At 44.1% G+C, this 17,025-nt stretch overlaps 1 protein-coding gene across 4 annotated transcripts in view; it reads right to left on the minus strand.

Moving 5' to 3' along the window:
• NTN4 (netrin 4) overlaps positions 1-11,875 on the minus strand; it is a 98,166-nt gene extending 86,291 nt beyond the window's left edge. Inside the window, exons 1-2 of one of the 4 annotated variants that reach the window (XM_081128055.1) lie at positions 11,825-11,875; positions 7,682-8,211 (exon numbers count right to left, since the gene is read on the minus strand). In XM_081128055.1, the coding sequence (XP_080984181.1) occupies positions 7,682-8,155 (474 nt within the window). In that variant the 5' untranslated portion in view covers positions 8,156-8,211; positions 11,825-11,875. Of the gene's footprint in view, positions 1-7,681; positions 8,212-10,424; positions 10,681-10,988; positions 11,560-11,824 lie in introns of those variants that run through there. The other 3 variants (XM_081128052.1, XM_081128053.1, XM_081128054.1) reach the window with 3 other exon arrangements.
• Between the last annotated feature and the right edge of the window lie 5,150 nt (positions 11,876-17,025).

Here is a 17,025-nt window from a genome sequence, read left to right on the forward strand (position 1 = left end):
TCTAAACATTAAAAAAACACACACAAAAAACAAAAACCAAACCTCCCCACTTCCTAGCCTCCTTCCCTGCTTCATTTACTTACTGATTTTTCTACTTACACTTATCACTAGCTAACATTCTACTATTTCACCTTGCTAAACGCCTTACATTTAGAATGTAAGCTCAAGGGCAGACATTTTTAACTTTTTACTCTGTATCCCCAACTCCTGAAATAGTGGCTGGGGCATAGGAGATACTTTATAAATATTTGTAGAAAGAATGAATGAATCATGACTACTCTGAAAGGATTCATACTTAGTAGATGTATAACATCCAACACAGTTTATAAACAGTATCATTATTTCATAGTTATTTTCATATAATTCAATTCAACAAACGTGTTTTGGACATTTATGCCTTATAGGGATGTGTGCTAGGTGCAGAGGTTGGGGGGCTGGGAGCCACAAAGCATATACAATGACGGAAGGGACAAAGTTGCTCAAGAAGCAAATACTAAAGGAGTAGAAGAGATAGGGGACACACTGTAACAGCTACATGTGAGTGACACAAAGTATATGGCAGTGCAGGGGAGGGGGAGAGTATATGCACCAACTTTTCAGGCACTGCTGATGACTGATCAGAAGCAGTAGCTTCCATTCCCTGGCATGATTCATTTCCTCATATTCCAGAGCCCCCAACTTCTAATACCCCTGTTCTGATTTGTAGGGTTCTCCATTATTTGGCAGAAAGCTGCCTTTTATACCCAGATATACCTGACCTCCAGGTGCCTGCTCTTCACCTGTTCTTTATTGTCCAGCCCTAATTTTTCAATGGAAACCATTCATTACTAACTCAGCATTTACAATCTGGTGTCTCAAAGTGTCCAGAATGTTTTAGCCAAATAGTGGCAAAGTTAAACCATCAAATCAAACAAATACAAAGCAAACAGATGCTAAACAGATTTTTTTAAATAGCTATACAGAAAGTATCTTTTTTGGAGGAAAAAAATCTTCCTTTGAAATCAATAAATCAAAGTTTATTGATTTTATTTCTGGGTTTATTCTAATTTTTGTGCCACTTCTTTAAATAATTTTAATTGATAACCACCCTGTGAGTTTTCTTTAAACTAAAGGCATTTTTTGGAAATGTGCTGTTATAAATCTCTAGCTCCACCCCTATAGGAAGGGTATAGCCCCAGGGTGTGGGTAACTGAAGCACCCTAAACAAATATATACAATATTTTATTTTCAAGGAAGTTCAACAAAATTGTAGCAGAGAATGTGCTTCAAAGCAAAACCTTAATACATTCAACGACTAACTTAGAAAAATTGCTTAAAGCTGTTACTAGCTTGATAAAAAGACTCCCCTTCCCCCTAAAACAAACCAATCAAATAGAAGTCTGCCAAGTGGTATTGAAGAACTGATACTCATTCACATTTAGCTCATTTTAAATGATCTTGGGTAACATTAAGTGCAAATGATCTTTACTTATTTTCTATCAATGTAAAAAAAACAAACACCCCTTTTTTAAAATGCAAAGTTCATGCAACCATTTACAAATTATCACTTAAACAGTAAGTTGTAGATAATACCTAATAATTGCTACAGCAATTTAGTTTTAGCTTTTTTTGTGACATTTTGAAGTTATAATAAAGTTTAATCATATAAATAATTTCAAGGCAAGCTAATAATACCAGGGGCTCTGGCTCAGGTTAGCTATTATTTATTTGATTCTGACCAAGTTACTTAGACTCACTAAGTCTCAGCATATTTGCCTCTAAAATGGGTCTAATACTGGTACCCAACTAGCAGGGTTCTTGTAAGAATAAGGGATGCAGTGCACTTTACAGGGTGCCTGGCTCATGGAAGCCTTCAACTGATATTGGCTGCCACCAGGACTCAGGACCATTGCTGGTGAAGCAGGCATGAGCAGATTTCAGTGACCGATGGAACAAGTAGCTAATCAAAGAATCGTGCTTAGAAAACCGTCTTACTCACGTATTGCTACACTCTATCTTTGAAGTTTAAAAATCCTAAGTATTGCTTAACACATTATAAATGCAAATACCTGTAAAAACCTGATTAAGTAATTTATCATATTCTGCACACTTGTGCCATACTGACTGTATCATGAGATATTGAAACATAATCCTGCCTGGCTGGTGTGGCTCAGCAGTTGAGCACTGACCTATGATCCAGGAGATTGAGGTTCGATTCCCGGTCAGGACACATGCCCGGGTTGCGGGCTTGATACCCAGCAGGGGGCATGCAGGAGACAGCCGATCAATGACTCTCACTGATGTTTCTATCTCTCTCTCCCTTTCCCTTCCTCTCTCTGAAATCAATAGACATATTAAAAAACCACACACAAAAAACATAATCCTTCCAATGGCCTAAAGAGACAAATAAATACTCGAATCTTGAAAGGCATATTAACTCTACAACATACCGGGGAAATTAAACAGGCATTATCTCATATTATTTAATAAGTTGGTCTATAAATTACCACATTCACTCCCTTCCCCAGTAGATTCCCTTCACAGTAAGGACTGTGAAGGAAAGGAATGCATATCGTTTTTTTATCTTTCACACTACCTGGCGTGGCACAAAGGAAGCTGAACCTAGTGCAAACAGCACTGGGCTTGACGTCAGGAAATAGGGATTTCAGCTGAGTAATTGTACACAAGTCACTCAGCTTTCTTTAGGCTTCAGATTACTCATCAGTCATGTGCTTTTCCATCGATGACATTTAGGTTCCTTTTCAAAAGCTCTCATTCTAAGAAACACTAGACAGAGGGATTTTTACCAATGTTTGTCATTTTAATACACAACTTTATTTTCCCATATCTACAGATGGGAAGAAACAGAACCCTTAATTACAGATTTTATTCACTCCTGAGAACTTGTCAGGAACTCAAAGTTCTTGTCATGGTTTATTCTATCAAATACAAATCTTTCCATCAGTTTTAAAGACAGCAAGCCCTTCCCTGCCAGCATCCCCCATCCCTACCCTGTTTTATTTTCTTCTTAGTTTTCATTTACTATCACACTCTGACATACGGTATATTTTACTTTAATTCTTTGTTCTCTATTCTCCCTGTTCCCTTCTAGAACCTAAACTTCATGGGGACAGGAATTTTTATCTCTCTGGTTCACTGCTATATCCCCAGCATCTGGAATGGGATCAGACACAGTAACTCAAAGCTTACTGGATGAATAAATGGATGAATAAATATTATTTAAGCTCTTTCATTAATCGCCTTTCCCCAACCACAGCTTATCCCCTGTTATTACCAACTCGGCTTCTCATGCAAACCAGGGTTTCTGAATCTCACCCCCTACCCAAGCACTTCATTCCTCCATCTGTGTCATTTAAGGATATTCTCCTACCTGACACCTGCTTTCATATCATTCCTTTGTTCATTCATTCAACTACAGATTTATTAATTCCCTACTGTGGTCCAAGCAATGTGCTAAATGCTGGGGACACAGAGGTAAATAAGACTGAGGCAATCCTTGCCCCCTTTAACAATCCCTGCCTAGTGCTTCGTTTGAGACCCAGCCTCCCTCTGTTCTTGGCTTCTCTGTGCTGCTCCCTCCCATCAAGTATTATATATCCATGATGCCCTGGAGAAAAACTATCTGTGCAGTTTGGTTGGCTGTTATCCAATTCTGAAGAGTTCTTTTAATGATGAGTTAACAGAGCAGGGAGCAAGGGATGCTAACTTCTAATGCGATGGTAACTACATCACGTTAGAGTTGCTTTGGAGTCACTAGAACAAAGCTGTTTCCTAAACAGGGATAATCAAAATTTTAGTCCCGTGAGGCCTGTGTGGGCCCTACAATGGCTCGCTGCATCTCCCCACTTCCCTCCGTTTTCTGTACCCAGAGCAGATCTGAGGTGCTTCTCTTCATCCTGAAAAAGCCTAATTAACCTATCATCTTTAGCTTCAAGGTGATTATTATTTATTGCTCCAATTAAATAGGAGACTAAGTCCCCAGTTGACAGAGGGCCTTGATGTCTAACCATGTCAAGCACGAAGCCTGTCTGTGCCTTTTTCTTTTTCTTTTAATTATTGAGGTATATTTGAAAATCAAGAATTATATTTATTTACAGTGTACGATTTGATTATTTGACATACATATACATTGTGAAATAATCGCCACTTTCAAGCTAATTAGCATGTCCATCACCTCAGAGGGTTACTATTTTTTTGCACGTGTGTAATGAGAACACTGAGATTTACCCCCTTAGAAAATTTCAAGGATACAACACAGTCTTGTTGACAATAGTCATATTTGCTGTTCATTAAATCTCCAGAACTTATTCATCTTGCATACTTGAAATGCTGTACCCCTTGGACAACACCTCCCCTGGCTGTGCCTTTTACCAGGATTTTGGGGAGCACTTTATACGTCTACCCCAGCATTTCCCAAGCTGTGCTCTGGGGATCTCTGGAGTTCTGAGAGATAGCAACTGGAGTTCTACAAAAAAAAAAAAAAAGGGTCCCAGGGACAAATGGGTTTGGAAGTGTTACAGCCTATATTTCCCACTTGGGGATACAGGATAAATAAAGTGAATATGTAGGTATTTATAAATGCTTAATTTTGTTAAACCCAATCAGTGTTTTCCAACCTGGTCTGGCCGTGGAACCTCTATTCCCAGAACACCACTGACATCTTGGAGGACATTCCTGCTCCGAGGAATGTTGTCTGGCAAATTCTTTCTTACCTTCATGTCATATCCAAATGAAGAGCAAATGGTTATGAGAGCAAGGAAGGAGAGAGCTGTGCATATAATCTCTCCGCGAGCAGTTCTTGGGGGTCCATAGTGGAGAAGAACACAGTTTTATGGAACAAAGAGTAGACGCAAAGTCAGAAGACTTGTGATTTGGTCCTAGCTCTGTGACATAATGAAGTTTGTTTTGGGGCCAATCACATTTACCTCTGAGACTCAATCTGTTCTCCTACAAAGGAGACACATTATAGGATAGCCCTACCTCATTCTTTAAAACTGCAGTTTAGGAAGTTTCTATATAGCAGACTTAACTTTGATTTAAAAAGTCTTCTTCTGGGTGGATTTTTAGGCCTACATTTTTAAAGTCTTCTTTCGGATGACTGGTGCCTTCAATTCTGTAAATGTAGGTATCTGATGTCTTAGGCATGAAACTACAGGCTCTCAAAGGCCTTAAAAGCCCAAAGAAGTATTTTGGAATAGACAATGAAAACAAATTAAGTCTGGGGTATATTTATCTTAGCCTGAGTAGTAGGATAATATACCTAGAGAAGTCCTAAGAAGTCTGGTATAGAATGGAGGAAGATACAGGTCTGTAATATTACAAGTAAGCAGTAAATGAAATTTGGGGACTACTTCTTTGACACTAGACTCATTGGCTGAGTTTTCTGATCACTCAGTTTCCAAAGATAGAGATTGATGATACAGAGGTGTACTGCGAAATTAATTCATAGCTTAGAACTAATTGATATTCCAGAGCAACATAGGAGAGAGTAGTAACCATTTCCGGGAAGGCTTGCATGGTCCTTCTCTCTGAGGAAGGTTTTATTCTACTCTCTAATTCAGGAGAAAGAGATTCACTCTAAAACCTGCCCTCTAAAGGAAAGACCGTCCACGATGGGTTAATGTGCATTTGCAAATACTGCTCTAGAGGGAACTAGGTGGCACTTGATTTTTTTTTTTTTGCCATTGAAATACAAGTCTGTTGAAATAACAACTACAATGAAAAAAATTTAAAAACTGGATAGAAACTAGGTGAGTGTACATCGAAATAATTAACAAATTTTAGTCTCTATCTGCTTGAAATCTGATGTAAACATTGATGACAATAAGTAGCTTGGCTTTAAAAAAGATGGGACTTCTGCTTTTACTATAGGTTAACTAAATGTTACCTTAGTCATCTCTAAGTGATTGCTGGGCCATTATAATACATTCAATGTAATGTTTGCTAAGCAAGCATGCCTGGCACCTGGTTACTGAAACTGTATTTATGCTTCTTCATAGATACACATGGCCCAGTAGCACTGAGAAGTAGGGAGCTGATATCAGCCTGTGGATCAATTCCAAAGCAATTTGAGAGTTCAAGCCATTCATTTGTTTTCAACACAAAGTGTTCTCCACATAAAAAAACAATGAGTCTAACTTATCTGTCTCTTTCCTGTTCTGGTATCTTTAAAAATGTCCGTCATGACAGGGTGCACATGAGTTTACAACATTAAGCCAACTTCAGGGACCGTAAAGAAAAATGGAAAACAGTCCATGTGCTTTGTGCCATATCCTTTGGTTCTGGTGCCAGTGGCACTATTTCTGGTCTGCAAAGTGCACACAGGAGAAATAGCTGGATCACATGGCAAAGTCCATATGTGTCTGTGGTAGTGGGGGGAAGAGTTTTCCAACCAACCTTTTCATCAGGCCCCTGGCAAGCACCCCTCCCCCCCAAGCCAGAGGCAGAATTAATAGCACTGAGCACAGTGCCTGACACACAGTAGAGGCTCAATAAATGTTTACTAAATACTATATCAGGGAAGTCTGAAAATAGTAATATAGATGATCGCTAAATAGTGTTTATCTTAGTCTCTGTAGCCATTTTACTATATGCATTAGATATATGCCTAACAACTAGTCTGGGCTTTCTTAACCTTGGTGCTATTGACGTTTTGGGCTAATAATTCTTTGTTGAGAATGGGAGGGGTGCTGTCTTATACACTGTAGGAAGTTTAGCAGCATCCCTGGCTTCCACCTATTAGACGCCAGTAGTGTCCCTCCCTCCAGCAAAAATGTCTCCAGGCATTGCCAAATGTCCCCTGGGAGGGGAGATGGTGGCAAAATCATCCCTAGTTGAGAACCACTTATTTAATCTGTGAGTTCATGACATATACCAGAATCAATATTTCTTGATCTACTTGATGAAGGTATTTTAATCTCTTTATCTGTTTTCACCCAATTTTCTCTGGATGTTTTTGTATATCTGGAGGTACATTAGGTACATCCATATAAGTTAAAAAGACCTGTTTCCACCTTAGGGGAAGGGAAATATGAAATAAAGGGAAATCATTCTATACAGAAAATGGACTAGTAGCTCAGGAGGCTGTTTTACAGAATAAAATTAAAATGGCCTTGGGCCCAGAATAGAACCAAGACCCCTACCTGGTTGATGTGTCTATGAGTACAAAAATAACTTCTGTATCTTAAAAAACAAACTACCTTCATTTGTTTGCTATGCACTCTTGTAATCTTAACAATAGAACTCCACTGGTATACAAAGTACCCTTCTGACAAACAGTTTTTTTTCTCCCTTGGCTTTATTTTAATTTACTTCCTATTTATGTTAACAGTTTGAGGAAGACACCAGCATGGGCTCCAGGAACAGGTTGTCTCAGTAACTCCTGCCCCTTCAGAAGCACAGTAAGTAGTCCTGCTAACTGATGAAATCATTAGCCTTTCAAACCTCTAAGGCAGAGTGATGACACTGAAAAAAAAAAAGAAAACTTAAACCCAGACGGTGGGCAACCTGCTTGAAAATGACTACACATCCATGTCTAAGGGTGAGAAATAATTTATGACAAATAAAGCTCATGAAAAATTCTAATTTCATTCATGTTGCTACAAGTATACCTTCATACTTTAAAAAAAATGTGGGCTGGTAACATTTTTCTACCAGTGTAGAGTTAAACGTGTGCCCTTACCTCTCCTCCAGTGCACGGGAAAGGACTGGAGTATCTAGAAGTGCAAATAGCTCCCTTTTTGACAACATCATCTTCCAGGCCAAAGGTAGCCGAGCAGTTAGTTGCAAAGTACTTGTAAGGCTTCCATGTCTTCCCAAAGTCCTGGGACCGGTCCAGCACCATGGCTGCCGGCCTGGGGGACTTGAACACCATAATTAGATGAGTGAAGTAGAATTCAGCTTCCAGGTCTAACTGGATCTTTTCTCTGTGCACATCCTCAGCAGACTGCCACCACGTGCGAGGAAACCTGAAGGACGAGTCTGCCATGGCAGCTGGCAGGTGAGCCAGGTGAGGCTGAGCAGCATTGCATTTGTCACATTTGGGCTGCCGACAAGTCAGATCAGTGTTCTCGCTGTAGAAGCAGTACAGCTCAGTGGTGTTCTGACCACAGGTGGTGTCTGCCCAGAGTCTTCTCCCTAAAGCCAAATTTCCCATCTGAGGGTTACAGGCTTTTTCACAGCGGGAACTCGTTCCAGCTACTCCACTCAGTCCTAGGGAAGGGAAAGCATATGTTATTCAAGACAAACCCATCTGGAAAGCTCTTCTGTCCACCTAGTCCATCTTCAACAGTCAAGTTATCCCTAAAGAGCTTGAGACTTTCAGTAAAGAGGCATTCTACCAAATCTGAGCATAAATACAGCTCTGTGTTTACACTGCATTTGTGTATGCAAGTGTGTGAGTGTGCACGTGTGTACGTGTGCATTTCATGTTCGGATGTAAAATTCACATGAAAGAAAATAAGATCACTTTAGGGAAAGGGCAAGAGGAAGGAAAATGGAATCATCGAGGTAAAGATAATGGGCCTAAACCTTTTCAAGTACTTTGCTTTCTAAACATTTTCCATATTTGAAATATACTTATTGTTTTTGATGTCACAACTTAAATCATACCCAAAACAATAATGCGTGTTTAAGATCATCAAACTTAGTCTTTTAAACGTAAAATTTCAGTCCTAATCATTATCTAACATTTATGAGAAATGTAGGATTTATTATATTTTTAAGCCAAAAATATAAAGGGACAAATTCCCTAGGAAAAGCAATATGAGGTATATGATCAATAGATAAGGGAACTCATTTGGGAGGTGCACTAGCTATTTTTATTATTAAATAAGTATAAGGGGAAAAACCCCTCTAAACTGCCAAATGGCAGAAGAGCTGATTTGACGTGCTCTTTGCCTCTTGAGTATTTCCGCCTATGCCAGGTTATGTAGTAGTTACCTGCTAGCTTAGCAGGAGAATGCTCGCAGACCGGCTGCCACCTTCAGCACCCTTAAACATTATCTGTGACCTGAAACACCCTCTTAAAGAAACATGCACTTCCAGCCGAACAAAGGTCCAACAGGCTTTAATGTCACAAAATTACTTAAAATGATAAACATTATCCACTTATTAACATGCTGACTACATATTGTAATCCTTTAATTTGGGTTTCTTGTTTTAATTGTGAATACCGTAAGTTCACCTATTTTAAACATTAGAACAGACAGGGAAAGAAAGTAAAGGAAGTCAAACCCCAAATTCTGGCTAATTGAACGTTTGTGCTCCTTAAGAGGGAGCACCTCTGAACTGCTATCACAGCAGAAGCCAAATGACAGCTTAGATTAAAACAGAGACACTTCACACAATGAGGATCCACAGCCCCACAAGGCCTGTGCAACCAAAGAAAGGGATTCCTCAGGCATAGTCTTTAAATGTATCCAAGTGTGCTTTATGCCTGGACTCTGTTTGCTACTGTTCTGGTTAGCTAGGGCAACAGTTGCTTGTGGCCAGGATCACCCAAACGCACAATGCACTATGACTCACCTGTAAAGCATCTCAGGGAAAATCATATACTGCCCGTACAAGTATTTCTGACTTGAAACACTTGGCCTGTGATATTTATTTACAACCTCTTGATTGCTTGCATGTTTTTGCCGTAACATGGTTTGGAAAGGGAAAGGTTTATTAAAGTTCACTTTGTGGTTAGGGGAGCAGGCGTAAGTCCACCCAAGGGTACATAAATAGGAAGAAAGAAAGTAAAGTCTTAGACCATTAAGGCTCCTTGGGGAAAGTACTGGATCCTTCTCAATGAGCCTAAGCTAATAAGTCCAGAAAAGATCGAAGCCAGATAAATAATGGGTGGGCGAAAACACTTGGAGATCCCTAGGCAAGTGATCAGCCAGTTCTATGAAGGATGCTCCTATGAGTCTGACGCAGGTTTGGGATGCAGATTCTAGAGCCTGGCTTTTACTGCGGGCCAGCATCTCTGGGGACACAGTAGAAGAAGCCGAAGGGAAGGGAAAAGTGATGCTCTCTGTCCAGCAGTCCGTCCCTCCAGCCCACACTCCCCTTTCTGGAGCAAGCGAGACGTGTTTGAGAGACCGACTGTATGGCCGGAGAGCCCCTCACTTTCTTTCCCCCGCACACACTGAGCGGCGCTTATGCCTAATTGGAAACCAGGTGACCCTCAGGAGCGAGGGAGAGGAGCGCAAGGAGCTCCCACATTTAGAAAGGGCTTGCTAGGAACGGGTGGCCCAGCGTAGCCCAAGAAAGCCAGGATGGGAGCGGGAGGAAGAGCGCATCTGCTGGTGCCTCCGCGGGTCGTCCAGTTCCCGAGACGCGGAGCGGACCCGCCTCCGACCTCCCGCGGAGCCTCGGCCAGGGTACCAATTCCCCGGGGGCGGCCAGCCAGCTCCTGGCGACCCAGAGCGACCGCCACTTACCGTCCCAGCCCGGGTCTCCCTACGTTCCAGCCGCTGCCCGCGGTGCAAGGGCACTCACCTCGCCCCAGGTGTCCCTACCTGGCCCGCTAGCACCCAGCGTGAGGTCGGGAACCGGGGCGCTCGCTGTTGGCGAGAGCGCGGCGCGGGCCCACGCGCGCCCGGGGTCGCTGGGCCACCCCTCCCCATCGTTCCCCAGGCCATGGAGCGCCGGGGGATGGCGAGCTCCGTCCTTTGTTCCCTCACAAAGTGGAAAGGCAGTTTTTTACTAGCCCAAACCCAGAAAGAAACCAAGGTCACGGTATCTCCGGCAGGGCACACCCAGGATATCGGGTTATCCAAGGGCGTGTGTATCGCAGATGCAAAAAAAAAAAAAAAAAAAAAAAAATCAATAGTATTTTAAACTGCGGAGACCGGGGAAAGGAGGCGGAACATGGCCACTCATTTCATCCCCGGGAGCTGAGCTCGGCGCCCCCGAACCGCACTGCCCTGCACCCCTGAGTCCTGAGGCGGGGAGCCGAAGGGGCGAGGGAAGAGGGATGGGGGGCTGGCGGCGTCACCACCCACCTGCGGCCACCGCGGAGCAGCCCCAGAGCAGCAGCAGCGGCGCGCAGCTCCCCATGTCCGGGCGCAGCCGGGAGCCCCGGGGCCGGGCGGCGGGGCGAAGCGCCAGCAGTCCTCGGGAGGAGCCGGGGCTCCTTATTTCTTCCTCCTCGTGGGGCGCCAGGCTGCGTCAGTGGTCGCCGGCGACTGGGGGCTGCGAGCCCGGGTCGCGCCGGGCGGTGGGGTGACCCTCGAGCACTGGCCTGGAGGGGCCCGGGCACCTCGGGGCCGGCGGGGGCCCCGGGACCATAGCCGGCCGGGCCGCGCTGCCCGGCGGTGCGCTCCTGCGGCGCCTGCACCGCTAGCCCGGGGCCGGGCGCTCGCGGCGGCTGCAGCTGAACTTTGCGAGACCTTTCACTTCCCGGCCGCCGCCGCCTCCCGGGCGTCCTCCGCTTCTACCACCGCCTCCGGCCGCCGCGTCTCGGTCCCGTCCTTCTCCGCGGGCAGCTCCATGGGATGCATTTTTATTGCACCGACACCGCGGCGCTCCGGTGCCAGCCCTCCGCCCCTCGCACCTCCACCCCTCCTCCCGCCCGCCCCCCGCGCGCGCTTGACAGCCGGGGCGGCGCAGCCCGCGCGGCCGGGTGGCCGCCGCCGCCGGGAGGGGTCCCTTCGCCCGACCGGCCACCCTCCTTGTCTCGCCGCCAGCTCGGCCCGCCCGCCCCGGCCCCGACCCGCGCCTGTCACCTTGGCCCCCAGCTTCCTTCGTGCCCCTCCCGGCGCTTGCCCTCCATCGCCCCGCGTGACCCCCCTGGCGCCCTCCAGCACCCACAGGCCTCCTCTGGGAAGCAATCTCCCACCTTCTCCCGGAACATTCCAGAGAGCAGTTGGCTCTGCTGATCAGGTCAGGGCATGCCAAGGGGCTTAAAAAACCGCGAAACAGGCTAGCGCCTACTTCCCACACCCCCGGGCAAAACGAGCCCTCCCGCTCTCCCCGCGCCCCCGCCGCCCCTTCTCTGGGAGTCTCCCGACCCGGGGCAGGACCCCCCCAGCCCAGCCGCGGGTCACTGGAGGCCGAGCGCGCGCACAGACGACTGGGTGGCCGTCGCGGCTCCTTGGCCGCCTTGGGGGGCGGGGAGGGCGTCCGGGCTAAACAATCAGGACCGACTTACGCTAGGTGTTTCCATTTTGACGTTAGAAGCATTCCCTAATTCAACTCAAGGTGCCCACAGAAAAGGGTCCCAGGACTAGCTAGTGGGCAGTGTAAGCACATCACTGTCTAGAGACAGGGTCATGACAAAGAGCACGTCCTTGGTCTTCCCCGGCACTTCCACTCTACCGAGTGTGTTGTGCCGTGAAACAATAATGTTGTAGAGACTTATGGGGAACAATTTAGTAGCAACCACAAGTAACTAATTGTGGCTAGATTGCACAAGGCTGCTGCTTATGGAAGGAGATTAAATAGCACTTGGGTCTACTTTTGCAAGTTCTATGAAAACATTGTTCTATGTACACGGCTAGGGAAACTGACACAGTAAAGTAGAAAGCAATTTTATTGCAGTGTTCATTTTGTGCCTTTGAATAATTTCCAGAACGTTAACTTCTTTACAGATACCATTCAGTTCTGTGTGTTACTTATGAGGACAATTCACAGCCTTGGGGCACATGTAGATATTATTTATGATTCAGCTGGGGATATATAAGTTTATATCTCCCAGGAGGAACTGGGTGAGATCAGCATCATCCATTTGAGAGACATTAAAATTATTCTTCTGGTCAACACTGGAAAGTGACAAATAGTATGGGACAGCAATTCATAGAACACTTTAGAAAATAAAACCTTTGAGTTTTCAAATATTAGCAATGTTGGAGCTTTCTTCATCTCTTATAGATATGCTCCCAATGGAGCCACTAAACACCTCTCCAAATTCTTTTTTTTTTTTTAATGTTTTGATTGATTTCAGAGAGAGAAAGGGAGAGGGAGAGAGAGATAGAAACACCAATGATGAGAGAGTCATTGATCAGCTGGCTCCTGTACGCCCCCTACTGGGGATGGAGCTTGCAACCTGCAACCCCAGCATGTGCCCTGAGGGAGAATGGAACTGGGATCCCCTGGTTCATGGGTCAACGTTCAACCACTGAGCCATGCCAGCCGGGCTCCACATTATTCTTTTTACCAAATAAATGATAGGACATTAAAACAGCTAAAAACTCTTAGCACTAATATTAACCTAATGACCAAAGCAAATTTTAAAAAAATAGAGAGAGGAAATGCACATTTATTAACTTCTGAGCTAACAATATGTTGTAGTTTATGAAAGCAAAACTACTCCACCTCTCATTGCAAGTTTCAAAAGCATTTACTATCTGCAGCAACCCTGCCTTAGTAATACTCTGCATGTCCCTGATCATGCTATACCTGGTTCTTGTTTCCTTTAGCGAGACAGCAAGTTCCTTAATGGTAAGCCAGTCTTTTACACTTAGTCCACAGGAAACATTATGTTTTTCTTACGTTCTTCATTGTTCTTAACTGGGAGCACCTGCCAGGTATACAGTAAATTTTCATTAAATGCTCTTGACTGCACTGTGTTAAAATTATTGCTGAGTACTAAGAACAGGGGTCAAGGGGCAGAACTAGTGGACTCAGAATGGAGCTCCATGTTCTGAACTAACCTGTACCTTCACAACAACGCTTTACATATAAAGTGGCCCAGGGGAGAAAGCAATGAGCATTCTAATCCACTTCTAATCAGTTTTACTTGGTTAGGTAACCTAATCTAGTTCTAAATTCGAATTAAATTCTAGTTTAGATATAAATTTTCTTTTCATTTTGAAGATGCTATTCAGGGAAATTTTACCTACATAAGGGAAATCTTGCTCAGTGATAAGTATATATATCATTGCCGATGGTGTGTTTTTGAAAACGTTAGTGATGATTAATAATTTTTTTTAAAAAAATTATGAGTTAGCAGGAAGCTTAGCAAACCTATAGAAGTTCAGTAACAAGTTTCCAGAAGCTGCATAATTATCAAATTAAATCTAGAATACTCCTGAGAGCTGAGCAGAAAGCTAAGAGGGCCTATAAGGACTAAAACAAATGGCAAAACGTTGATGTACCAAAAACCTTATTCGTGGGAGAGCTCCTCAGGCCTCCAGTTGTTATTCTTGCAGTGTTAATAAGTTTGGTTATGCTGTGTCCCTAGGCCACCGCATATCAGAAGTAGCAGATCAGAACGGAGCTGGGTGTCGTTAAAGCAAGGAATGAGCTGAGACAACCTGGTAATGAGGAGGGAGGGAGAACTATGAAAAGTAGCCGTCAGGACAAAAACCCCACAGCAGTCTGAGGCCTCTTCGTGCAGAGGCAAAGCACAGAAGGCTGCAAAGGTGTCGCTCTGTAATAACAGTACCGTGCGTGAGGTTCCTAACGGATCACAGGATACTCTGCATCGGAAGGGACCTGGGGGATCCTCGAGCCCAACTTCTCACCCTCTCAGGAACTCTCTCCACAAACTCTCTGTCCAGTGGTCATCCCGTTTCTGTTCTAGGAATTTCAGTAAGTGAAAGCCGCAAAAGCAGCCGTTTCCATTCTTGGTACTGTTGTATTTAACGGTGGCATCTCTCTTCTTAAAATCCTACCTATGTTCACAGTTTAGTTGTTTGCAACTATACAGAATAGGCCCAACTTCTTTCCTGATAGGTATTCAAAAATTGCTTTAAAATTAAACTTATGGGGGCGGCATTGGCTAATGACATCTGTAAGTGTCAGGGGCACAGCGCTATATCCCATCATCCGTGTACTGCATGGTGTGCTCACCCCCCCAAGTCTAGCCTCCCTCCGTGGCCGACAGGTTTGCCCCTCACCGTCCATCCCCCCTTGGACCCCTGCCCGGCTGGTAGGCACCCCTCTGGGGGCTGTGGTTTTGGGGTTGTTCGCCCGCTGCGTTGTTTCCGTCCCGCGTGTGGGTGAAGTCACACGGTCCTTGCCCTTTTCCACCTGGCTCAGTGTGGCTGCAAGCGCCGCCGGGCTTCTCCTGGGCATTCCAGGGGGCAGCCCCTCTGCCAGGGCCCAGCCCAGGGGCTGCGGACCGACGCCGCCTCCATGTCTTGGGTGCCATGGATAATGCTGCTTGGATTTCAAGTCAAGCTTTTTGGTTTTTTTAACCTTCATCCAAGGCTGCTTTTATTGATTTGAGGGGGGGGAGACCCCAGTGTGAGAGCGTGGCGTGGAGCACTTGCCTGGCGTCCGTGCCCCCGCCGGCCGAGCCCGCCGCCCTTGGGTGGGCGGGCGATGCTCCCACGGCTGAGCCCCTTCATTAGTCTCTGCTCCAAGTGTCTGTCGACTCGCCCACAGGGCATGACTTCCTCAGCATCTCTTTCCAGATATACTAGTTCGTCGGTGCTGCTTCTACGCTGTGCTTCTAGAACACTCAGCTTCAGGTCTGTCCGGATGGGCGTAGGATGAAGCAGGAACAGCAGTTCCTTTAATTTAGGTCGAGGACTTCTGTTGCTGTAGCCTAAAAATGCATTAGCAGCTTTGCGATGTTGGCTGATATTATGCTTGAGGCAACTGAAAACCCTCTTTTCACATATTGATGTCTTAAAGATCATTAATAAAAGGTAAAATATATTTTGTTTAGCCGGAAGAAAAGGGCTCTGGTAAAATACATTTCAGGTAGTAAGCATTCAATAAATACGAATTTAAAGAAGATCAACAAAGTCAAATTGTAAAATTTGAAAAATAGTTAAATTTTAAAAAGAAATTGTTAGTCCCAAATGGAATAAGTATCTTCTGGGGGGGGGGAGACAAACAAAAAACCCCCAAAAAACTTCTGTGGAAAATTTGACTCTTCAACAAACACTACATACAAGTGGTATTACTTATACATTTCCAAGGGAAAGAAGGACTGTGAAAGAGTGACTTTTAGATACCTAGTATCTTTCCTTCATGGAACTATAAACATTATCTCATGTATCCTCACGGCATCAATGTGCGGGAAGGGACAGGCATGGTTGTGCTCATTTAAAGAGAAAGAAAATGATGAGAAAGATGTAAGAGCCAAACTTAGATCATCCAATAAGTATACATTGGAGACAGGAAAGGGTTTTCAGATTTTTAAAAAAAACAAACATTGCTTATCCATTAATTTCCCATGAATGCAGTCTTATCTCTCTTTGAACTAGAAGATTATTGGGAGAAAATGAAATGGAGAATTGTTTCCATTGAAATAATCCTATATTTTGTTTGCTACCTGGTCTATGTCCTTCAAATGCCCTTTAAAAACATCATCTTGGGAATTTCCTTAAGCTTTAATCTAAGCCTTCTGCCACTGGCACTGTTTCTTATTTCGTGTGCTTCCTGGCTACGGCTGCTCATTCCTAGGAAGGGAGTGAGAGCTTTTGAAAATACATGTGCTCTTTCAGGAAGGTAAGCAGTACTTTTCTTAAAAAACAAAACAAAACACAAAACTGCACGCATGCTCTCCCACGTTTAGATTAATTATATGCAGACCAGAAAGTTCAAACAAATAAGAACAGTTCTGTGATTATTACAGAGATAGCTACTCTGGACAGCACTGCACTGGCACAAATTTTGAACACTTTCGCTTCTAAATAGCTATACATCATTGCTATTTTTGACATTAATGAAAAGATGCTTGGAGTCAAATTACCACTTCTTTAAAGTGTAGGGCAATAGATGAAGAAACAATTACCAGAGGCCTCATGAGGATGAAGGAACAGTAAGCCATATAGGTGATTCTTTTTACTTATTTATACCTTTTATATAGTAGTGCAATGGTTAGGAGCATGGACTATGAGGTCTGACTCCCCAGATTTGAATCCTGGCTCTGCCACCTACTAGCTGTGTGTCTGCGGGCAAATTGTTTAACCTCTTGGTGCAGCTATTTTCTTATCTGCCATGTAGGAATAATAATAGTACCTAATTAATAATGTTATAACAAATATTAAATAGTTAATATTTATGAAGTGGTAGAGAAGAGCAATACACAAAGGAAGCACTTTACATTTTGTTAAATACATAAAATAGTAAAATACAAGTCCA

Source organism: Miniopterus schreibersii, assembly GCF_964146895.1.
Source record: "Miniopterus schreibersii genome assembly, chromosome: 2".
NCBI classification, from domain to species: domain Eukaryota; kingdom Metazoa; phylum Chordata; class Mammalia; order Chiroptera; family Miniopteridae; genus Miniopterus; species Miniopterus schreibersii.